General features: G+C 36.8%; 1 protein-coding gene across 1 annotated transcript in view; it reads left to right on the top strand.

The window, feature by feature from the left end:
• Window positions 1-18,593, top strand: part of DMGDH (dimethylglycine dehydrogenase) — a 39,671-nt gene that overhangs the window by 1,584 nt on the left and 19,494 nt on the right. Inside the window, exons 2-7 of the mRNA XM_059492621.1 lie at window positions 338-503; window positions 5,281-5,379; window positions 6,651-6,815; window positions 7,254-7,458; window positions 13,996-14,244; window positions 15,464-15,662. Coding sequence (XP_059348604.1) covers window positions 338-503; window positions 5,281-5,379; window positions 6,651-6,815; window positions 7,254-7,458; window positions 13,996-14,244; window positions 15,464-15,662 — 1,083 coding nt within the window. The remainder of the gene's footprint in view (window positions 1-337; window positions 504-5,280; window positions 5,380-6,650; window positions 6,816-7,253; window positions 7,459-13,995; window positions 14,245-15,463; window positions 15,663-18,593) is intronic.

Genomic DNA, 18,593 nt, shown 5'->3' with positions numbered 1-18,593 from the left:
TTGTCATGTTATGCATCAGCTTCTTTTTGAGAAATAGGATCTACATGTAAGGGTATATTGGATAAATGATATCTAAAGTTGCATGTGGCAGCAAACTTTTTTGTTGTTTTCTGGTTTTGTTTTGTTTTTTCTTTTTTATTACAGCTGTTTGCCTATATGACGCTCAAACAACATTTACTTTAAAAGTGGATATGAGTGAACAGGCTAGGTCATAAGCTATGTGTGTAAACTCCCAAGTAGAAACCCATGTGTATTATGGTTGAAGCTGTAAACAAAAGAAATGGGGATAAGTGTAATTGACTTTTTCTAACTGTCTATAATTTTTTCTTTTTTTTAGTAAAGAAGCCTCATCTCCTTCCTTAGGGAAAGACAGGGCAGACACAGTGATCATCGGAGGTGGTTGTGTTGGTGTGAGTCTAGCCTATCACTTGGCTAAAGCTGGCTTGAAAGATGTTGTTCTGCTAGAAAAATCTGAGCTCACTGCAGGATCTACCTGGCATGCAGTAAGAAATGTTTTGTTCATGTCTCAAATTAACAGTCATTTGTGTATACGGTGGTAGTGGAAGTTTCCTTACCTTTATTCCCTGTCTTTCGTGCCATTGCTGACATTACATAAAATCTTGGAGGAGCAAAGGTAACAAATATACATTCTGGGTTTTTTAAGCCTGCATATTGTCTGCATTCTAAGGACAAGAACTAAAAGACATACATGTAATAATGTCAGGGTACCAACACCTCCTTTAATAATGGTAATCACATGGTCATACTGGTTCACAATGTGCATTTATGTAATTACATATTTTCTGAATCTACATCTGGAGAGGTAATGTAACAAAATTAAATAAAGCTTGCCACAATAATACAGTAATGGATGCTTTTCCCATTTATTTCCAGCTATTCTTACCTGAAATTGGGAGATTATCTCTGTGTGTAGCAACACAAAAGAGCAGAAACCAAACAGTTTGATGTCTCTAGATCTACTCTGTTAATACAACAGAGCATTTATGCAATAATTTACATTTCAGAGGACAAATTAATTAATTATATTTTATTTGTATTCTCATACTTCTCCCAGAGAAGGAAGTCTGAAGTGCTTCATCTTAGCGCAGATGTTTTGTGTTCTTTGGGGTTTTTGAGAGAACAATATTAAAAAATGAAATGAAAAAAAAAAAATCATTGCCTGCAGTGTATAAGTAGTATACTTCATTTTACTTGCTTTCAATAAACAAAGCAAAAGAAACCATGCTGTGTGTAGTAAGAAGAAGCAACATTCAGTAATTGTACAATACAACAGTGTGGCAAACAGAGCAATGCCATGTAAAATGTCAGATCATGCATCTTGTGTATTGAATCATAACTACAAAATAGAGGCACAGGCTGAATTTTATTTGCTCAATGCATATACAAAACAATATGTTTGTAGAAAACAATAAAAATCCCCTAGTTCTATAAGGAACCAGAATCATGAATGGTGGTGTTACTGAATGTTTCCCGTGTTCTTGTAGTTACACTCACTCACCCTAACTCACTGCTCATAGCAGTATTAAAGCAACCCTTCCTCCAGTACTTTTGCCCCGACTTCTTAGTGACTGCAACACTGGAGCCCTGAGTGAGGGTCAGTTTCAAAGGTAAGGAGCTGGAGCTCAGCAGAGAAAATGCCTGCACTACCAAAATTGACAGAGACGCCCCATGACACCTCTTAGAAGGAATTTGATGCAATTAACATGGTAAAACCCCTAGTTATGGGCCATATTAAAATAGATAACTACGTGGTATCTTCTCATTTTCTTCATTGTCTCTTTTCATTGAACTCACTATTAGAGGACTTTGTCTGAAGATGAAAAAGTTGGTGGCGTCTGTTTCAGATGAGTAGAAAGATCAAAACTATGACAGTGAGTTCCTTGTTATACCAGATACTCTGTCTTTATCAGTGTTTTCCTCACAAAATAGAGAAGACACCAAATACAGATACTCAATACAGATGGCAATTACACATACTCTTAAGACATGGAATGGCACATAGCACATTGCCTGCAGCCACAAATGTTGAAAGTCTGGTTCAGATCTTGCTGCACTACACCACATTTTACCTCTTAGACGGTCCAGGAAGGTCCTGCCAGAGCTCAGGATCGTGTTTCAGATAGCTAATATTCCTGCTAGTGTTGCTGCCAAAACTTTCTCTCACTTCTCAGGTCTGAGATAACTTTGACTGACCTCATGTGTGCTATTAAGACTGCACAACAAATATGCACATTTTTATGTTACCAAAAGATGTAACTGAGTTATTACATGTTATATTATATTATACTTTTTCTTGCAACATACCATTGATTTTGCTGCTGGCAGTAAAGCACAGCGCAAGTCAAATAACTTGTTACAATTTGGTCACACTTACAAGAAGAGAGAGTTTAGTATATAACAGTGTTAAAAACATTTTCCTTCAGAAAGCTAATTTAATAATGGCATTAGAATAAAATCTGAAAGTAATTGAAATAGAACAAAACTGGTACATGAACTTTTCAGCATTTAAAAATTTCAACGATAGAAATGCTTTAAAATATTTTTGTCAATTCTCATAGCAAAGTTGCCATTCTTTAAATTATGTTTCCAGATCTTGTTTGTGTACAATAACAAAATCTCTTAGAAAGATAAAGCCTAGAGAAAAATCTCCTTCAACTGCAAGAATTGTTTACACTGAAATTCAGGAAAACATGTAAATGCCTTGGGAAAGCAGCTGGGCCAGAGCAAATTCATGACTGAGTTCTAGAGAAAAATGCAGTACACTGGCAACAGAGCAGGAAAAAGCTGAAAATCAGCAATTTAGAAAAGTTACCTGTGTATGTGAAGGGGATGTTAGGAAAGCCAAGCCTCAGCTGAATATAAGATTTGTGAGGAAAATGAAAAGCAACAAGAACTGCTTCTTCTCCTGCATTAATAGCAAAAGGCTGAAAAAATGAAAATAAGGGAATGAGGTGAGTAATTCAGTCACAATTTACACTCATAAGGTCTCAGTGCCTTCTTGCCTCTGGTTTAAAGGAGGAGAGTAACTACAGGCGATGGATGAGGACCAAATCAGGGATTACTGGAGTAATTTGGCAAATGCTCATGTGTTGGAGCATACCGGCTGCCTCCAATAATGCTGCTGATTCATGGCAAGGCCACAGATGTATCACGTTTGAAATACTATTGAAATTGGTGGAGGTGCCAGAGATGTGGCAAAGGACAGATGTATGACTTTTAGAAAAAGCCAAAGGGCTGAGCAGAGGAGCTAAAGGTCAGCTACCCCTAGTTCGGATCTTCAGAAATTTGTTGAGTGAGTCCCAGGTCCATAAAGGAAAAAAAAAAGTGATTTGCAAGAGTCAAAACAAATTTGCGAAGAATAAATAATGTCAGATCAAAACTGATTGCTGTCTATTATGGAATATTATGAATTCTTAGACACGGGGAGATCAGTGGATGAGACTTACCTAGATTTTAGCAAGACTTTAGACACCCTGTCCCACACTATCCATTTATTCAGCTGACGATGTTATGTATGGCTGGACAGCTAGAAAGTTAAAAGACTCTTTGGATGGCTGGGCTTGGAAGGTGAATGGGTCATATTCTACCCAAATCCTGGAAATAAGTGGAATGTCACAGGAATCTGCCCTGGGATCCATCCTGTTTAATGTCTTTATCAGTAATATGGAGTAGGTGATGAAGCGCATGCTCATTCACTTTCAAAGTTTACACCAAATTGTGAGGAGTAGTCAATGCACTCAAGGGCAGGGCAACCATGCTGAGGGACCTAGGCAGACTGCAAGGATGAAAGGACAGTTTTATGGAATTTATCAAGGCCAAATGTAAAGTTCCATATGAAGCTAGGAAAGTAGAGGAGCCACTGTCTATGAAGACTCTCAAAGAATCTGGAAAAAATCTTGAAAAATGTGGTCTGATCTTGTAGCTGATCCTGCTTTGAATATGAAATTTAAGAGAAATCTCCAAAGGACCCATTCAATCTTTTTGTTTCATTAAAATTATTTTATTATTTTATTATCTTATTTTTTATTTGGTGAAATTGGGTTATAGCTGTCTGCCAGCTGCACTCTTGAAATCAGAAATATTTATTATCTCAACCCAAAAGATGTTAAGTGCATTTAAACTTCTTTTCTTCACTTGAAAGTGTAAGAGATTGAAGTATTTATTTAATCCCTGCAATTAAATGCTCTTGAATATATATGGGTTTGTAGTTAACTTGCAAGTGATTTGTGACTCATTTAGTTCAAAATGACAACACTAATAGTGACCACTAAAATGGAATTTCCTTAGATCTGGAAGATTTATTACTACATTTGGAAGAATAACAGAAGGCCAGAAAATGTTTACATAAATAAAAGAATATAGGAAAAACCAAAATGAGATAACAAAATTTGCAAGTAGAAGTAAATTAATTATTCTTAGACATTGTTAATGGCTAAGGAAATTTAAATATTTCAATGCCTATTTTATTTCCTCATTCTGTACACACTGAAAAAAGGCCCTTTATTTTTTGATAAACAGACAAGTTTCAGCTAAAAACTCAACAGTGAAACAGCCCTGGGGCTTACTCTAAGGTAATTTAAATAAATGTGTTCACAGCATGTACACACATGTATTAAATGAGATAAAAATCACATTTAGTCAAATATCTAGTTTTCAGCTGTGTCCTGTATAATGCTAATGGTTCAATATGATAATAAGAAATGAGCAAGGAATATTTTTTCCAGACTACTAATTTAACCCAAGGACTTCCTGAAATCAACATACCTGCTTTGTTCTTCATGGGACCCTTACTAGATTAATCTCCCTCCTGTAGGTTTCTGTCTCCTTAAACTCAGATTGTTATGAAAATTGCCAAAAATACTTTTAGTCAAATTTATGAATAGACTATAGATAGAACTGTAAAATATTATACTGACAAGTGATTAATTTTACACTCTTTTCCACTGGATTATCTGGGCATTTCAATAATCTGGTGCACTATGATACTGTATATAAATTGAGATATCAGATAGGACAGAACAACTGCAACACTATCATGGGTTGGCAGACTTGGTGAGAAAAGACAGATGGGAAAACACCTGTGCAGAAAACAGAAAATGCTTAAATACAGAAAATACTTTATTTTTATTTTTGTAGCAGTTGGCTCTATCCATGTGTTGTTTTTCTTTACAGTATCTTGGCAGTTCCTTTTTAGATAACAGTTGGAAGGAAGGCAAGAACACTGCATTTCTAATCTATTGTTCCTATTTCTTATTTGAGGCTGGTTTAACTACTTATTTTCATCCTGGAATAAACCTGAAGAAAATCCATGCTTACAGCATCAAACTCTATGAAAAGCTTGAAGAAGAGACAGGACAGGTAATCCCCTTAACCTTTGGAGTGTTAATTCAGAGCAATATCAACTGTAGCAATAGTCTTACAAAAAAGTGTAGTTGATAATGGTGTGAAGTAGCAGTAGCACCTTTTTATTGAAATACATTCTTCTTCCTACCCAGTCACTACATTTTGTAGATAGTTTCCCAGATCCCTCTGCAGTTTAGGAAAATGGTACTCATAAAACATCTCAAGACACAACAGAGAGTCTGCAACTTTAACTTGGTAAAGGAGCTAAAATAGTACAAGGAATCTGGAATGAACAGATTGATTATGATACATTCCTGCCTTAAATATGTCTACTTAAAAATTCATATGATATTACGCTGTTTCTACTTGAGATGATTGCTGCAATTCTTTGTGTCCCTTTCAACGTTTTTATTTAGTGACTTAAGGAATGGATATGTGAGAAACACAGGAGTCATCTTTTTCATTTGGCATCTCTCAACCTTATAGATTTCATTTACTTAACTTGCGCTTGTTTTGGACAGCAGCAGAAATTGAATGAACCTCACTTTACTGTCTACAAATTTCATATATTTTAATATTTGTCATATATATATATATATATATATATATATGTATGACAGATATTTTTCATATTTGTCATAAAATGCTCTTTTCTTCTTTCTGCTACTCAACTAGATAAGCTGGCACATCAGATTATCATTGTGAGTTCCAGTGAAAGACTTATTCAGCCTTATCATTGTCCTGTGAGATAACATAGAAAAGGTGAAGAAAAGTAAGCATTCAGTGTCCAGCTCTATAAGGAAGTTTAATTTATTAAAAAGACAAAACCAGTGAGTGTTTTTTCATTGTGTTTATAAAGGTGCTTAGTTAAATACATTCAATAGGAAGTCATGCAAATGACAGCTTTTAAAGTATATCATATATACTTATTTTTGAGAAGTATCTGATTCTACTTTTGAAAGTGTGTGAGTGCATATATCAAATATATATGATGTATATATCAAGTAAAATAGATGTATCATGGCATTTAATAAGGAATTCTTTTAACTGTTTTGAAGATAGTATGCATTAAGTTAGGAAGCTAATTTGATTACTTTATGAAAAAATATTTTTTCTAGGAGTCTATGTCCAAGGCCTCTTCCTTCAAGGGCCCATAGCTTACTTGCATTTTTCTTAATGATGTTAGTGGAAAAATTCCTGTAGACTCCTCTTAGCACAGAAAAAATACATATATGGCAATCAGTAAAGACTCTTTCAGTAATTTGCTGTTTCTCTTTTTTATGTAGCCTGTGGGGTTTCATCAGCCTGGCAGTATCAGAATTGCTTCAACCCCCACTAGGGTGGATGAATTCAAATACCAAATGACTCGTGCTGGTTGGCACCCAACAGAGCAATATTTAATCACGCCTGAGAAAGTGCAGGAACTATTTCCCTTATTGAACATGGATAAGGTAAAGAAGCTAGTTTTATGATATGTAACTTCCACTGCACTTAAATATTGGTCAGTCAGAAATATACATGTAGAGTCTCCTTTCTTTTTACAAATTGTGCAACAGATTCTTGTTTTTCATTGGAAAAAAAATGTATCATAGCCTAAAATCAGAACTTGTGAATTTTATGCATACTGTGTGTTAGAGTACATACTATTAATTACCATGTCTATAATACTATAATATTAAAGAATTGCAGCCTTTGATTTCATGGGAGATCTGAGGAATTTGACTGTCATAGGCCATTGTTAGGTTGGGTAAAATTATTACATATTTTGAAAACTTCCTGAAGTTTACTGTATTCAAGTAAGAAAGTAGTTTTTTGGTTTTTTTTTTTAAACTATCTAATTTTGATAAATGTTACTTTTTTTCATTTTGGGGGATTTTACCTCCATTTAGGTTTTAGCTGGCCTGTATAACCCTGGAGACGGTCATATTGATCCTTATTCTCTAACTATGGCCTTGGCTGCAGGAGCCAGAAAATATGGTGCTCAGTTAAATTATCCTGTGCAAGTAACTAATCTGAACTCCCGATCAGACGGGACATGGGAAGTTGAAACTCCACTTGGAATAATCCAAGCAAAGAGAATTGTGAATACTGCAGGTAAGATTTAATATAAGCTTTAGAGTGCTTTTCAGATTTACATACTAGCTAACACCTGTACTGAATTGTGTGGGTTACACGTATAAGGAATATATATGTTCTTGAACATTCTCTTGGTTTGTGGTTTGCACATATTTCTTCACAGTATGGTGAAAATTTAGCTCTTATATTAATTGCCCTTGAATAGGCATTAAAAGTATCTGCCCTGATTTGTCTCCAGCAGTTAGTTATCAGACTGCCCTCTTAGGTTTTTTGTAGCAAAAGAGACCTTTACTGGTCTACAATAAGTTGTGTAGGAGAGAGTCCAGGTCTAGAGTCACAGAATCATAGAATATATCCTGAGTAGGAAAAAACCCACAAGGATCATGGACTCCAAGTCCTGGCCCTGCATAGCAACATCCCTAAGAGTCACACCATTTTCCTGAGAGTATTGTTCGAACACTTCTTGAACTCTGTCAGGCTGGTGCTGTGACTACTTCCCTGGGAAGCCTGTTCCAGTGCCCAATAGGTGAACTGAACGTTTCTCTTAAACCTAATGAAACATACCTAGGAAGGCAGAAGGAATGTACACATGACATACAAATAACTTCACTGTTTCTTTTAAGAGACTGAGAATTTGACCTTGCCTATTTCATTATGATCTTTCTCCAAGGTTTAACTCTATCCACATACCCTTGAAATGGAAGATTTTTTTGTTGTCTTTTGAGTCACATTTTAAACATGTGCTTGGCTTAACAGTGCATTTTTTGTATGTCATAAAAATTGCCTAACTCAGGGGAGCTTGTATTTACATATACTAATGTTATTCTTCATTGTGTTAAAGAGGCCAAACTGATGTTTCTGCTTCAAAGAACTTTTGGGCAAGTGTCCTTTGGAATTGTGTTTATTTTCCTAGCAACTTAATAAGTCTGAAAACCTGTAGTAAATCTAAATTTATTCGTTTATTATTACACTGCTTTATACAAGTGTAGAAAAATATGTTATTGGTGAAAAGTCTTATGTGAAGCATGCTTTCTGCTTCGTAGAAGAAGATTTTCTGTTTTCTGTTGTTTCAAAACATGCTGAATATCTACCGTATAGATTAAAGTTTTGCTGACTCTGCCTCAAACTGGATCATATCTGCATTTTTAGGGCATTAGTTCCGCATACCTCCCATTGGAGTGAATCATCAGGCTTCAGTTGGAAGCTGTGATATTCCAAGCTGACTTTCTTACTCAGATGGGACAAGTGAACTGAGAGCAAGAATACACCTTTATAATTCCTTTCTTTATATTTACAGTGGAACAGAAAAAAAAAAAAAGCACCTATTTTTAGTGCAAGACAGATAAAATGAGGTTAAGTGAGATAGAGACTCTTGTTGGGGTGTAAAATACCATCGGTGACAATGGGAATTATGAAGGAATTGGACAGGAAGGCTAATAGATTGGGAGAGAAAAATACCTTGGAAAGATTTCTGGAAGTGTTTAGGAGCACTGGCAACAAGTGGAACAGTTAGATGATACAGAACTTACTGAATAAGGAAGCTCAAACTGGGAGTGAATGGCAGCAGTAGGGACAATACCAGAGAGATAGTGGGAAGGTATTTGATTTGTTTCATTAAGGAAACTGAAGCTAGGAGTTTATCAGATGAAATGATTAGTAAGGATACTCAAGCAATGGGTATCAAGTATGGGAAACTGAGTGGAAAACTGACCTGCTTAAGCATGAAAGTACTGGTGAAATACGTCATAGAAATGGAAGGGTAGATAGGAGTGGATTGGAAGGAAGAGAAGGCTGCTGGGACAGAACTTGACAAGTGAGGGAGACTGACTGGCACATGGTGACAAAATAGCTGAAGAAGGATATAAGGACTGGAGTAAAAGTAGAATTTCAGATAGCATTAAAAAAGAGAGAGAAATTTAGAGACAGTGGGATCAAACAGCTGGACTCTCTGGGGATGTGCTTAAGAGGTCTTTCTTTCAGATTCAGGGATATAGACAACCCTGTCTTAGGTTAAATCATTCCAGGCTTTTGGTAAAGACCTACAGGAAAGCCCATGGAAAAGTGCACTTTCTTATATATGTTTTCCATACATAGGTGATCACCTGCTATTGCTATATGCCTTGTTAAAATAACAAGACTCTGAGGCTCTAAGCTTGCTCATGAGTGCAATTCATAATGAATTTTGGAGAGAAAGAGGACTAGAAGAGTTTAGTAAGCTTTTTAGAAGGCAATCAGCCACACAAACAGGGAAACCAAATTTTAAAAATTTTATGTAAATCACAAAGTCAAGCACTTGGAAAATGAGAGGTGTCAATATTTGATTGCCTTTGGACTGACAGTTCATAACTTTCAGGCATGAACTATGGAACAGCATTCAGTTACAAAATCACAAGCTCTCTTACAAATAGAATCCTTATATCATTTGTTACACAGTGTGGATATATTGGTCTGGAACAGATCTAAGATTATGAAAGGGAAAGGCAGCTCTTTTGGCAATCAGACTTACTTAGGCCACAAACTTCCAGACACTCATTATTCCCACCTATTTGCTCTGCATCATATGGATGAAATATCACAGATGTAGTAATTTTCTTATATTTTTGTAGTATAGTTATCTTTCTTTGGCTAATATATCAAGTTGATATTAGGTAGGGTTTTCTGGTAAATGATTTTCAGAGCTTATTTGCAAATATTGGAACGCACTCTTGTGGACTTTTCATAAGTCTTTTTTTATTATTTAATAAGTTTTTAAATCAACAATGTATTTACCTAATTCTCCTGTGTAGTTAACTGTTCAGCCAAAATGAATATTTGAAGCACATATTGCTTAACATTCTGGCTAATGATGTAAAATCAATACTGTGTAACACATATCTCTTATAAATGTTTTCTCAGATAACATTAATTCTCTTTCTCAGCCTTGCCTCATTCCACTACAGATCATGACTTGTATAATTTTAGGCTCATGTTGCAGAGAAAAATACATCAGAAGGCTCTTTACATTCCCTCTCCCCCTCCCCGCCTCACCCTGCAACTGACATCTGCTGCAGAACTGGAACAAACTAGTTCCAACCAATCTTTAGCTGTTCCTTATGTGAGATTTCCATTTTAGAGGAAAGCAGATGCCTAATAAATAATCCCTGACATAAAGCAACTATACTGAGCCTGCTGAAGTTATTTGCAGCCTATTTATAATGGAATGTTTGATTAAAGTCTCCAAAAATTGTGAATTTTGTCTGTATATACAGTGTGGGCGTGTGTATATAAGCATGTATTTTCAGTCATGCATGCACTATATATACAAGCATTTATATATAGTGGTAGAAGATTCTCTTTTTCAAAACCAAGAAATGGTCAGATGACATACTTCAGCAGATATGTTAAGTAATACTACCACTAAATATTTCAGCATCAGATGTTTGCAGTGTCTACAATTTAATCTTCACAAATGTCCCAGAGATATAATAGATGCCTTCATTTATCTCTACTATGTGTGATATGACTTGACATCTGCTTCCAATTAGAATTTTGTTTCAGAGAATGTATTCTTTTTTGCCATTTTTGTTTTTGTTCAAAAACCTTAAACAAAGAAACTGTAGTATTTTTCTTTTAGTAAATGTCACCTTTTGTTTTTTTAAGCAATTAAAAAAGTACTTATCATGTGTGACTTTTTTAGAATAATAGTGCTGTAAATTTTATTTTAAACAAACCTAAACTATTTGTCTCTCACTGAAAAACACTTTAAAATTGGCTCGGTGTGTAATGTTATTCTCAAAATCTAATTGCTAAGAAATTTCTTCTTATTAAGAAAGAAACAAAGCTCTTTCAAAGACCTAATTTTCTGCTGCTTTAACTTTTTCTGTTCTCTGTGAATCACTAGCTCACCTTACCTTAAAATAGTTTTATTTGTAGGTGACACAGAAATGCCCAAATCAAAAGGAGCTCCCTAAAGATTGGTACCTGCCACTTAAATCCACATTTGCATGTGTCCTGTGTAATGAAGGAAAGCCTTGCATATGTGCTAGAAATGCAGATTTATTCAAATTTTTTCATTGTCTTCTGTATAGGAGAACATAAGTAATGTTTCATTAGCCTTAGGATGTTTTGGGTCACTCTATGGCACAATCACCCCTCAACCAATCTAACTGACATAACAAATGTTCTGGCAATGAGCCTCCTCCAAATGCTGAGATGCCATTTAGAAGCAAAAGCCTTACATATGACAACTACAACAGGTGCTAGTTTCTAGCATTTACTGGGCAAGGGCTTTTACCTGAACAGATCTCTTCAAGGTGGTGCTGGATTTCCTCTGCTGCTTTTCCTTACCTGGCTGTCAGTAACTGTTAAGTGAATAACCACAGAAAATGTTTTCTTTGGAAACTTTGCATTTTTTTTAAACTGTGGGTGTTAGGCCCTGTGGCTGGTTTGTAATATTAAATAAGAGACTGACAGCCATCCTGGCACAGGGGAATGGCACAAGGCCAGCACGGCCCAATTCAACTTTCCTAATTGTCCTGGCTTCAAGCCATGCTGGAGGTGAGAGGACGTATTCCCAGTTAATGTCAGCAAGCGGCATGAACTGGCTGCTCCCCACAGGACAGGGAGCCAAGCAGGGAAACGAGGGTGGCCGAGCCAGCGAGGGCCCTGTCCGGCAGGGCACAGGGGACTGAGCAGGGGAGGCCCAGGGCCTGCAGCTGGGGTCAGCCCGCGGTCCAGGCCTCCAGGTGGACTTGTGGAGTTGGGGCATAGTCAGATCCGTAGTGATGATGCCAGGCTGAGGCCGAGCCAGGAACGTTACCACAGGTCAGGAACAGGCCTGGTGACGGTAACCGAGGTCAAATGATGCCCGCCAATCGATAAGCAGGACTGTAGAGTTGAGACTGAGCTGAGGTCAAGCTGAGAAGTAGTCCGTGGATCAGGGTCTGGATCAATATGTTCCATGGCCATGCACAGGCATGGTTGTGACAGAGCTGTAAACAGACACACAATCAAACCAGCTCAGACAGGTTCTGAAGGACTTGAGCTGACCTGGAATGGGACTCCTGTGCCCATGGGTATGGGTGGACATCCCTGGTGAAGCTATTCAAGCTCATTTATGCCTTTTAGTGTCCTTGGGGCACTGAGAAATTTTGACCAGGTCTTGGAGACAATGGAATTGAGGAGAGAGGTAGGAGAATTTGGTTAAGACAAATTCTTAACCAAAGGAAGAAAAGGAAGGAAAAGTTGCACATTAAGCTGGGCACATGAAGTCTATGTCCCAGGAGAAGGGACAGCTGTGTTAGGTAGAAAATCTTGCTGGAGATATTTTGTCTTAAGCAGTTTGGAGTCAGCTGGTTTCCCAGGAACCAGGCTGTCTTGCCTTCTTTTGCTTGGAGCCATATGGCACACAGCCTTTTATTTGGAAGGCCCTGCTACCTCTTCATTGTCTTTCATTTTGTCTTCCTCCAACCCTCACTCCAAAAGTGAAAACTCCCCTGAAACTCTTATTTCATTGGATTTCCCCCTTTCATTCCCACTCTTGAGACCTCTGGTCCTTGATATAAAAGTCAGGAGAGTGGGGCTGAGGGATATTCAAAGCAGCTGAGAGCAGCTGCCTTTCCAGTCAGTTGTACCTGTCTGGTTCCCAAGTCTGTTCTGTTCCAGCCTCATAGCAGATGTGAGAGCCATGATGCAGAGCCCAAACTAGTGTTTGGCAGTGAAGTGGTTTCCACTCATTCATTCTGACACAGATACTTCACTAAATGAGTGTGCCATACCAATTTAACCTTAGCACAGGAGAATTAGGTCTTTTCTGACTTCTCTCTCATGGTATGCATGAAGGATATTGAGCCAGCTGCAGAGGCAGGGAAATGGTTGCTTGCATTTTCTTGTCAGAGTCTGTATCAGAACTTCTAATGTGATGGCTGTAGGAGAGCACACTTGCATATTCACCAGTACAAGCATCATTATGAATTGATTGCTGTGTGAGACATTAATTAATGTGAGTCACATGGTGCATATGAAAGAGGAGAGAAACTCCAATTCCTGAGGTCAGTTGCCTGAAAAGTACTGCCTTAGTCTGTTGGGATGTTAGCACTTAACTAAGGTGCTGTTAAAGCATGCAAGCTCATTTGGTTGATAGTAAGGGGCTTGGTTCATGTTAAATTAACTCACACTTATAATGTGAGTTAATTTATTCTGGATTTTAAGTGTCTCTAACTTTGTTAGGAGTACACTGCAGACCTGCTTTACTGAAATAAGCAATGGGGTTTCTGGAACTGTTAATTAAATTCTCTTCTGAACTTTTAGAAGTCTAATTTATAATTTACTAGTTATATTTTGATATGTGCATACTATAATAATATATAATAATATAATTAGGAAAAAAGGACATGGAATTATGGAAGGAAAAATATGCTAGTAATATGAAAAATAAAGTGAAAATTAGAAGTATGGGGAAAAAATTGTTGCACATAAAAGCACAGTGTGTACTGCAAATATTTTATTGTCATTTTCCATTCACTGAAATGAATGTTTAAATATTTCTATTTTGATTTTGGTTTTTTTCTTCTCTAGGCTTCTGGGCCCGTGACATAGGCAAGATGATTGGCCTGCAGCACCCTCTAATACCTGTTCATCATCAGTATGTTGTAACATCAACTATCCCTGAAGTGAAAGCCCTAAAAACAGAATTGCCCGTGATCCGTGACTTAGAAGGATCATACTATCTAAGGCAAGAAAGGGATGGACTTTTGTTTGGTCCATATGAAAGTGAGGAGAAAATGAAGCTCCAGGAGTCATGGGTAACAAATGGAGTCCCACCAGGTGACTAAGAATATTAAATCTTTAAACATAATAGGCACTAGCACACATTTTAATGAGCATAAATCCCAGGCTGTCATGCTGCCTTATGTGACAGAAAATACAAAATATTTGCAATGCATGATTGTAATGCAAAAACTTTTTTCAAAGAATAGTTGTAACTCTAGTGATAAAAAGATAACAGAAATACAAATGTAATGTAAGAAAAGCCTGCTACAATATAGTCTTACCCTACTTCCTGAAGAGGTGCTTGTGTATTTAAATTAGAGGCAGTCACCAAATCTGCTCTATATAGCCTTTTTTGCCTGAATAGAAATTTTTCTTACAATTTTCTCCAGCATGCTGACAGGGGCCTGGGATATTTATTGATACCCCCGAGATAATGTGATTGTCAAATAGGACCAGCAAAGGAATGTCTTAGACAAAATACTGTGCTTGGATGTCGGTGCAAGAGAGCTGTAGATATGTATAGAATACAAAAATGTCCTATGTCATACATCTGCTTACTAAAAAACATTATAAATTGTTGTGTTATATCTAGGCTCCAGCTTTCCATTCACTTCCAGACAAGAAGTTATACAAAGTCATTAGTATTGCTGTTTTAAAAAACACAGTATTTCCTAAGGAAGGGCAGTTAAGACGGTTCAGTTTTGGATAGCCCTGTCACGGCTTCTGGATCTTACTGTCTCCAGTAGCATCAAGTGCCTCCACATAATGATGTTCAGCCATGCTTAGAGTCCAGGCTGAGGGGTGAAATGTACCCAGAAGTTTGTATGATTTCATGGAAATCATAAGCAGATACAGGAAGTACCTTTTTCCCCCTCCTCAAATTATTGGCATATTGAGAAAAATAAGTGAGTCTTATTAATGTAGAAGAAAGTTTCTGTGTATCTTCACTTCCTTTGTACTTCATTGTTGAATTTACATGACCTTAGGGTTAAACAAATATGTATAAAGGATGGTATAATTGCAGTGACAAATAAACTTGGTCCTGCAGGTAACTATGTTTTTATGCATGCCATTTTTCCTACGTAGGATGGCAAAGGCTTGAACATATGCACTGATTATTATCAAAAAACTTTTATATATAGATAGCTGTACTGATATAGATAGCTGTATTGATATAGACACCTATATTTCTATATAGATACTATAGCTGTATTGAAAATGTATGTACTCTCTGTGTAAATAAGTATATATAATGAGTCAATTACTTGTGCAGGATTTGGAAAAGAACTTTTTGAGTCTGATTTAGACAGAATAATGGAGCATATTGAGGCTGCCATGGAAATGGTCCCTGTTTTGAGAAAAGCAGACATCGTAAACACAATTTCAGGCCCTATCACCTATTCTCCAGACATTCTTCCTATGGTGGGACCTCATCAGGGTGTCAGAAATTACTGGGTAGCCATTGGTTTTGGGTGAGTAGGTTCTTTGTGACAATTTTTGTCTATCAAATTGTTAAAATGGTAGTCACCTCAAGCTTTGTGCATTTTATGGGCTTGGGAGTTGTTTTAAACATATTTTGTGTTAAAATGTAATTGTAAATAATCTTAATAACCACAACCTCCATAATGTAAGATCATCCTTTTCTCTTATTTCTTTACTCTCAGTAATTTTTGTTTCCTCCTTTTATTCTGGATGCCAATACCTGTGACACTTTATGAAGCAACACAAAATGATAGTACTTCTTACTGTCTGTGTAGCAATTTAAAGTGACAAAAATACTGTGTTTAAAAGTATACTTTTCAGTTAATTTTATTTCTTGCTTTTAATTGCACTATATTTCACAGTTGCTTGTTGTATGTAAATCTGGTTTCTGAAGTTGGACAACAATGAGTGTCCACTATACAGTTCTGTGTGAAGAACTGAAGGCCTATTTAATGGAAGACATTCCAGTGCAGTGTGTGACTGACTGCTCTAGGGATACAAATCCAGTGTTTCTGACTGTTGAAAGTGGAGCTGAAAAATTACATTGCTGGGTATTGGAGGAAATCAAATAAAGAGGGCAGTGCAACGATAGAAATATGTGGTTTACTGGTGTTGTTCTCCCACCCGTTATGGTGTTTTTCTTGAATGTGATTTACATCTTATTTATTATGGCTGCACTTGAGGAAGTGTTAAAACATCAACATCTCTTTAGTTGTCTTAGTTTGACCATTGATTCAAGATGGATAGAATGAACCAAATGCAATTCCAAGCAGATCTTATTGAACACATTCTGTTTACATTGTTTTTCCAATTGCCTAATTTGCTGTTCAAAATCCAGCTCAGCTTTTTCCAGGTTTCTTTCATTCCAAAACAAACAAACCCTCCGATTGTAAGATAAGGCAGTATCACTAACATGCTTTCTGAGGCTCTCAAAATAAAAGAGCTTGGTAATTTTGCAATGATTCATTGTGAAAGGTATTCACCTTTGCTGCTTGGATTTAAAAAAAAAATAATGTTATCTTTCAGTAACATTTGCAGAACTTATAGTTACAAAAGCGGTTTGCCTAGACCTTGTTCACCAAAGAAACTGTTTAAGTTCATTACTCTGTGGTCAGACTTTGGAACATGTTTTCTTTGTTGTTGTCAATGGGAGCAGAATCAAATTCCATGTGTAAAAAATTGAAGACTACTTAATTTTCTTTAAATAATTTGTTTCGGGAGTTTGATTAATCTCAAAATGTTTAGACACGGGTTGCAGTTATGCGGCTGTCTTTGGATTACTTTGTCTGCTTTTCAGGGACTTTTGACTGTTCCATGCTTCTGGGTCACTGCAGTGGTTCCACAAGTCTTGTAATTTTTTGTGTGCATTAGCAAATCCTTATCTTGCAGTCAGCTAGCAGGGACATTGTGACAGAGGACTTAGTGCTTTTAGATTAGAGGATTTTTATTATCTAAAATTAGCAGCTTGCTAGGCATTTTAACATGCAAAGAAGTTAAATATAGTTAGCAGAGCTTGTAGCACTTGTATTTATTATTAAGGTTGCTCAATGCTTCCCATTTTTAGTTACTTAAAGTTTTTAAAATATTAACGAGAGTAGTTTAGGATTTTATTCAGAAAAATTTAATTCAAAGCATTATGAAACCATTCTATAACCTGGGACAAAAACACTAGAAAAAGTACCACAGTGTGCAGAGACTCAGATTTCCTAGGAATAGGAATGGAAAGACTTGAAAGTGGGTGAGACACAGCACCTCATAAGTAAGACGCAAGAATGTGACAGGTACAACGGGGAATTAATCTGTTAGGGATTGGAAGGAGAGATTAAAAACTGGGGAAAAATAGTTAAAGTTCATGAAGGAAGTTTTGTCTGAATCATAAGAAGGCTGAGATTCCTACACTGTACCACTCTTCATAGCTACTTGTAAAAATCCTATCCCTGAAATACATATTTCATTCTTGTGCAGCAGAATTCTGGTAGTTGCATATACACAATTAGCTCCCTCTTATCTAAGATGAGGAGGGATTTGGGCACCCTGTGTAATGTAAAATCTCCGATAATGTGGGCCTGGCTAAGAGCACCAACATCAATGTGTTGCACAGTCAGTGCTGCAAAACTGCAAAGTGCAGTCCAGTTGCAGTGCTGTACCTGTAGTAGCAGGGCAGCCTCCTCTGCACTGCCTTGCTCCTGGGCTTGCCCTGCCATCAGCTCAGCAGTCTTCAGCTGAAGCTAAAGGTCTTCATTATGTTTGGTCTGTCACCAATCTCTTTGCTGCTCTCCTTTGCCTTTGGCTGCAGTGAAATCACAGGAAGACTTAAACCGCCTAAGATTTCATCTGGAGCTGTACTTGAAGGCATTATAAGCTTTCATGGTACCAAACCTTGTACCCATGAATAACTAAGAGTTGCTTAATTGAATTAGCACCAGCAACAGCTAACTCTTCTGTAGTGGCAGTTCATAAGCACTCATCCTTCCTGCATCCACTGCAGTGAGAGAAGTTTCTGCTGAGTCTGAAGGTTTGTGCTGAATTGCACTGTACTGACTGTAGCTGGCAAAATTATTTAGTGTACTCAGTTTCTTTATGTTTCTATTTTATTTAGATAAATAAATAAATAATGGATAAGATACTATATCAAATTCATATCATTGCTATTATGGATTCATTCTTCCTGTGCATATGCATTAGAATGAAATGATTACTTCTTTTTTTTTCTTCTTGGTAAAGCCCTTGCCTATTTTAAATGAAGACTTAGAATTCAGATTGCAAAGTTAATGACCAGCAATTTAAGTTGTTTTTAGCTTCATTATTCTGTATAAGTGTCTGTGGTTTGCTGCATGTTAATCTAAACTTGATTTGAGACAGACTTACTGTTTATTCAAGGAGTTTTCTTTTGTGCTCATGGGAGAATTTCACAAACAACT

This window comes from Ammospiza nelsoni, chromosome Z, assembly GCF_027579445.1.
Source record: "Ammospiza nelsoni isolate bAmmNel1 chromosome Z, bAmmNel1.pri, whole genome shotgun sequence".
Taxonomy (NCBI): Eukaryota; Metazoa; Chordata; class Aves; order Passeriformes; family Passerellidae; genus Ammospiza; species Ammospiza nelsoni.
This window is presented reverse-complemented; position numbering and strand designations above follow the sequence as displayed.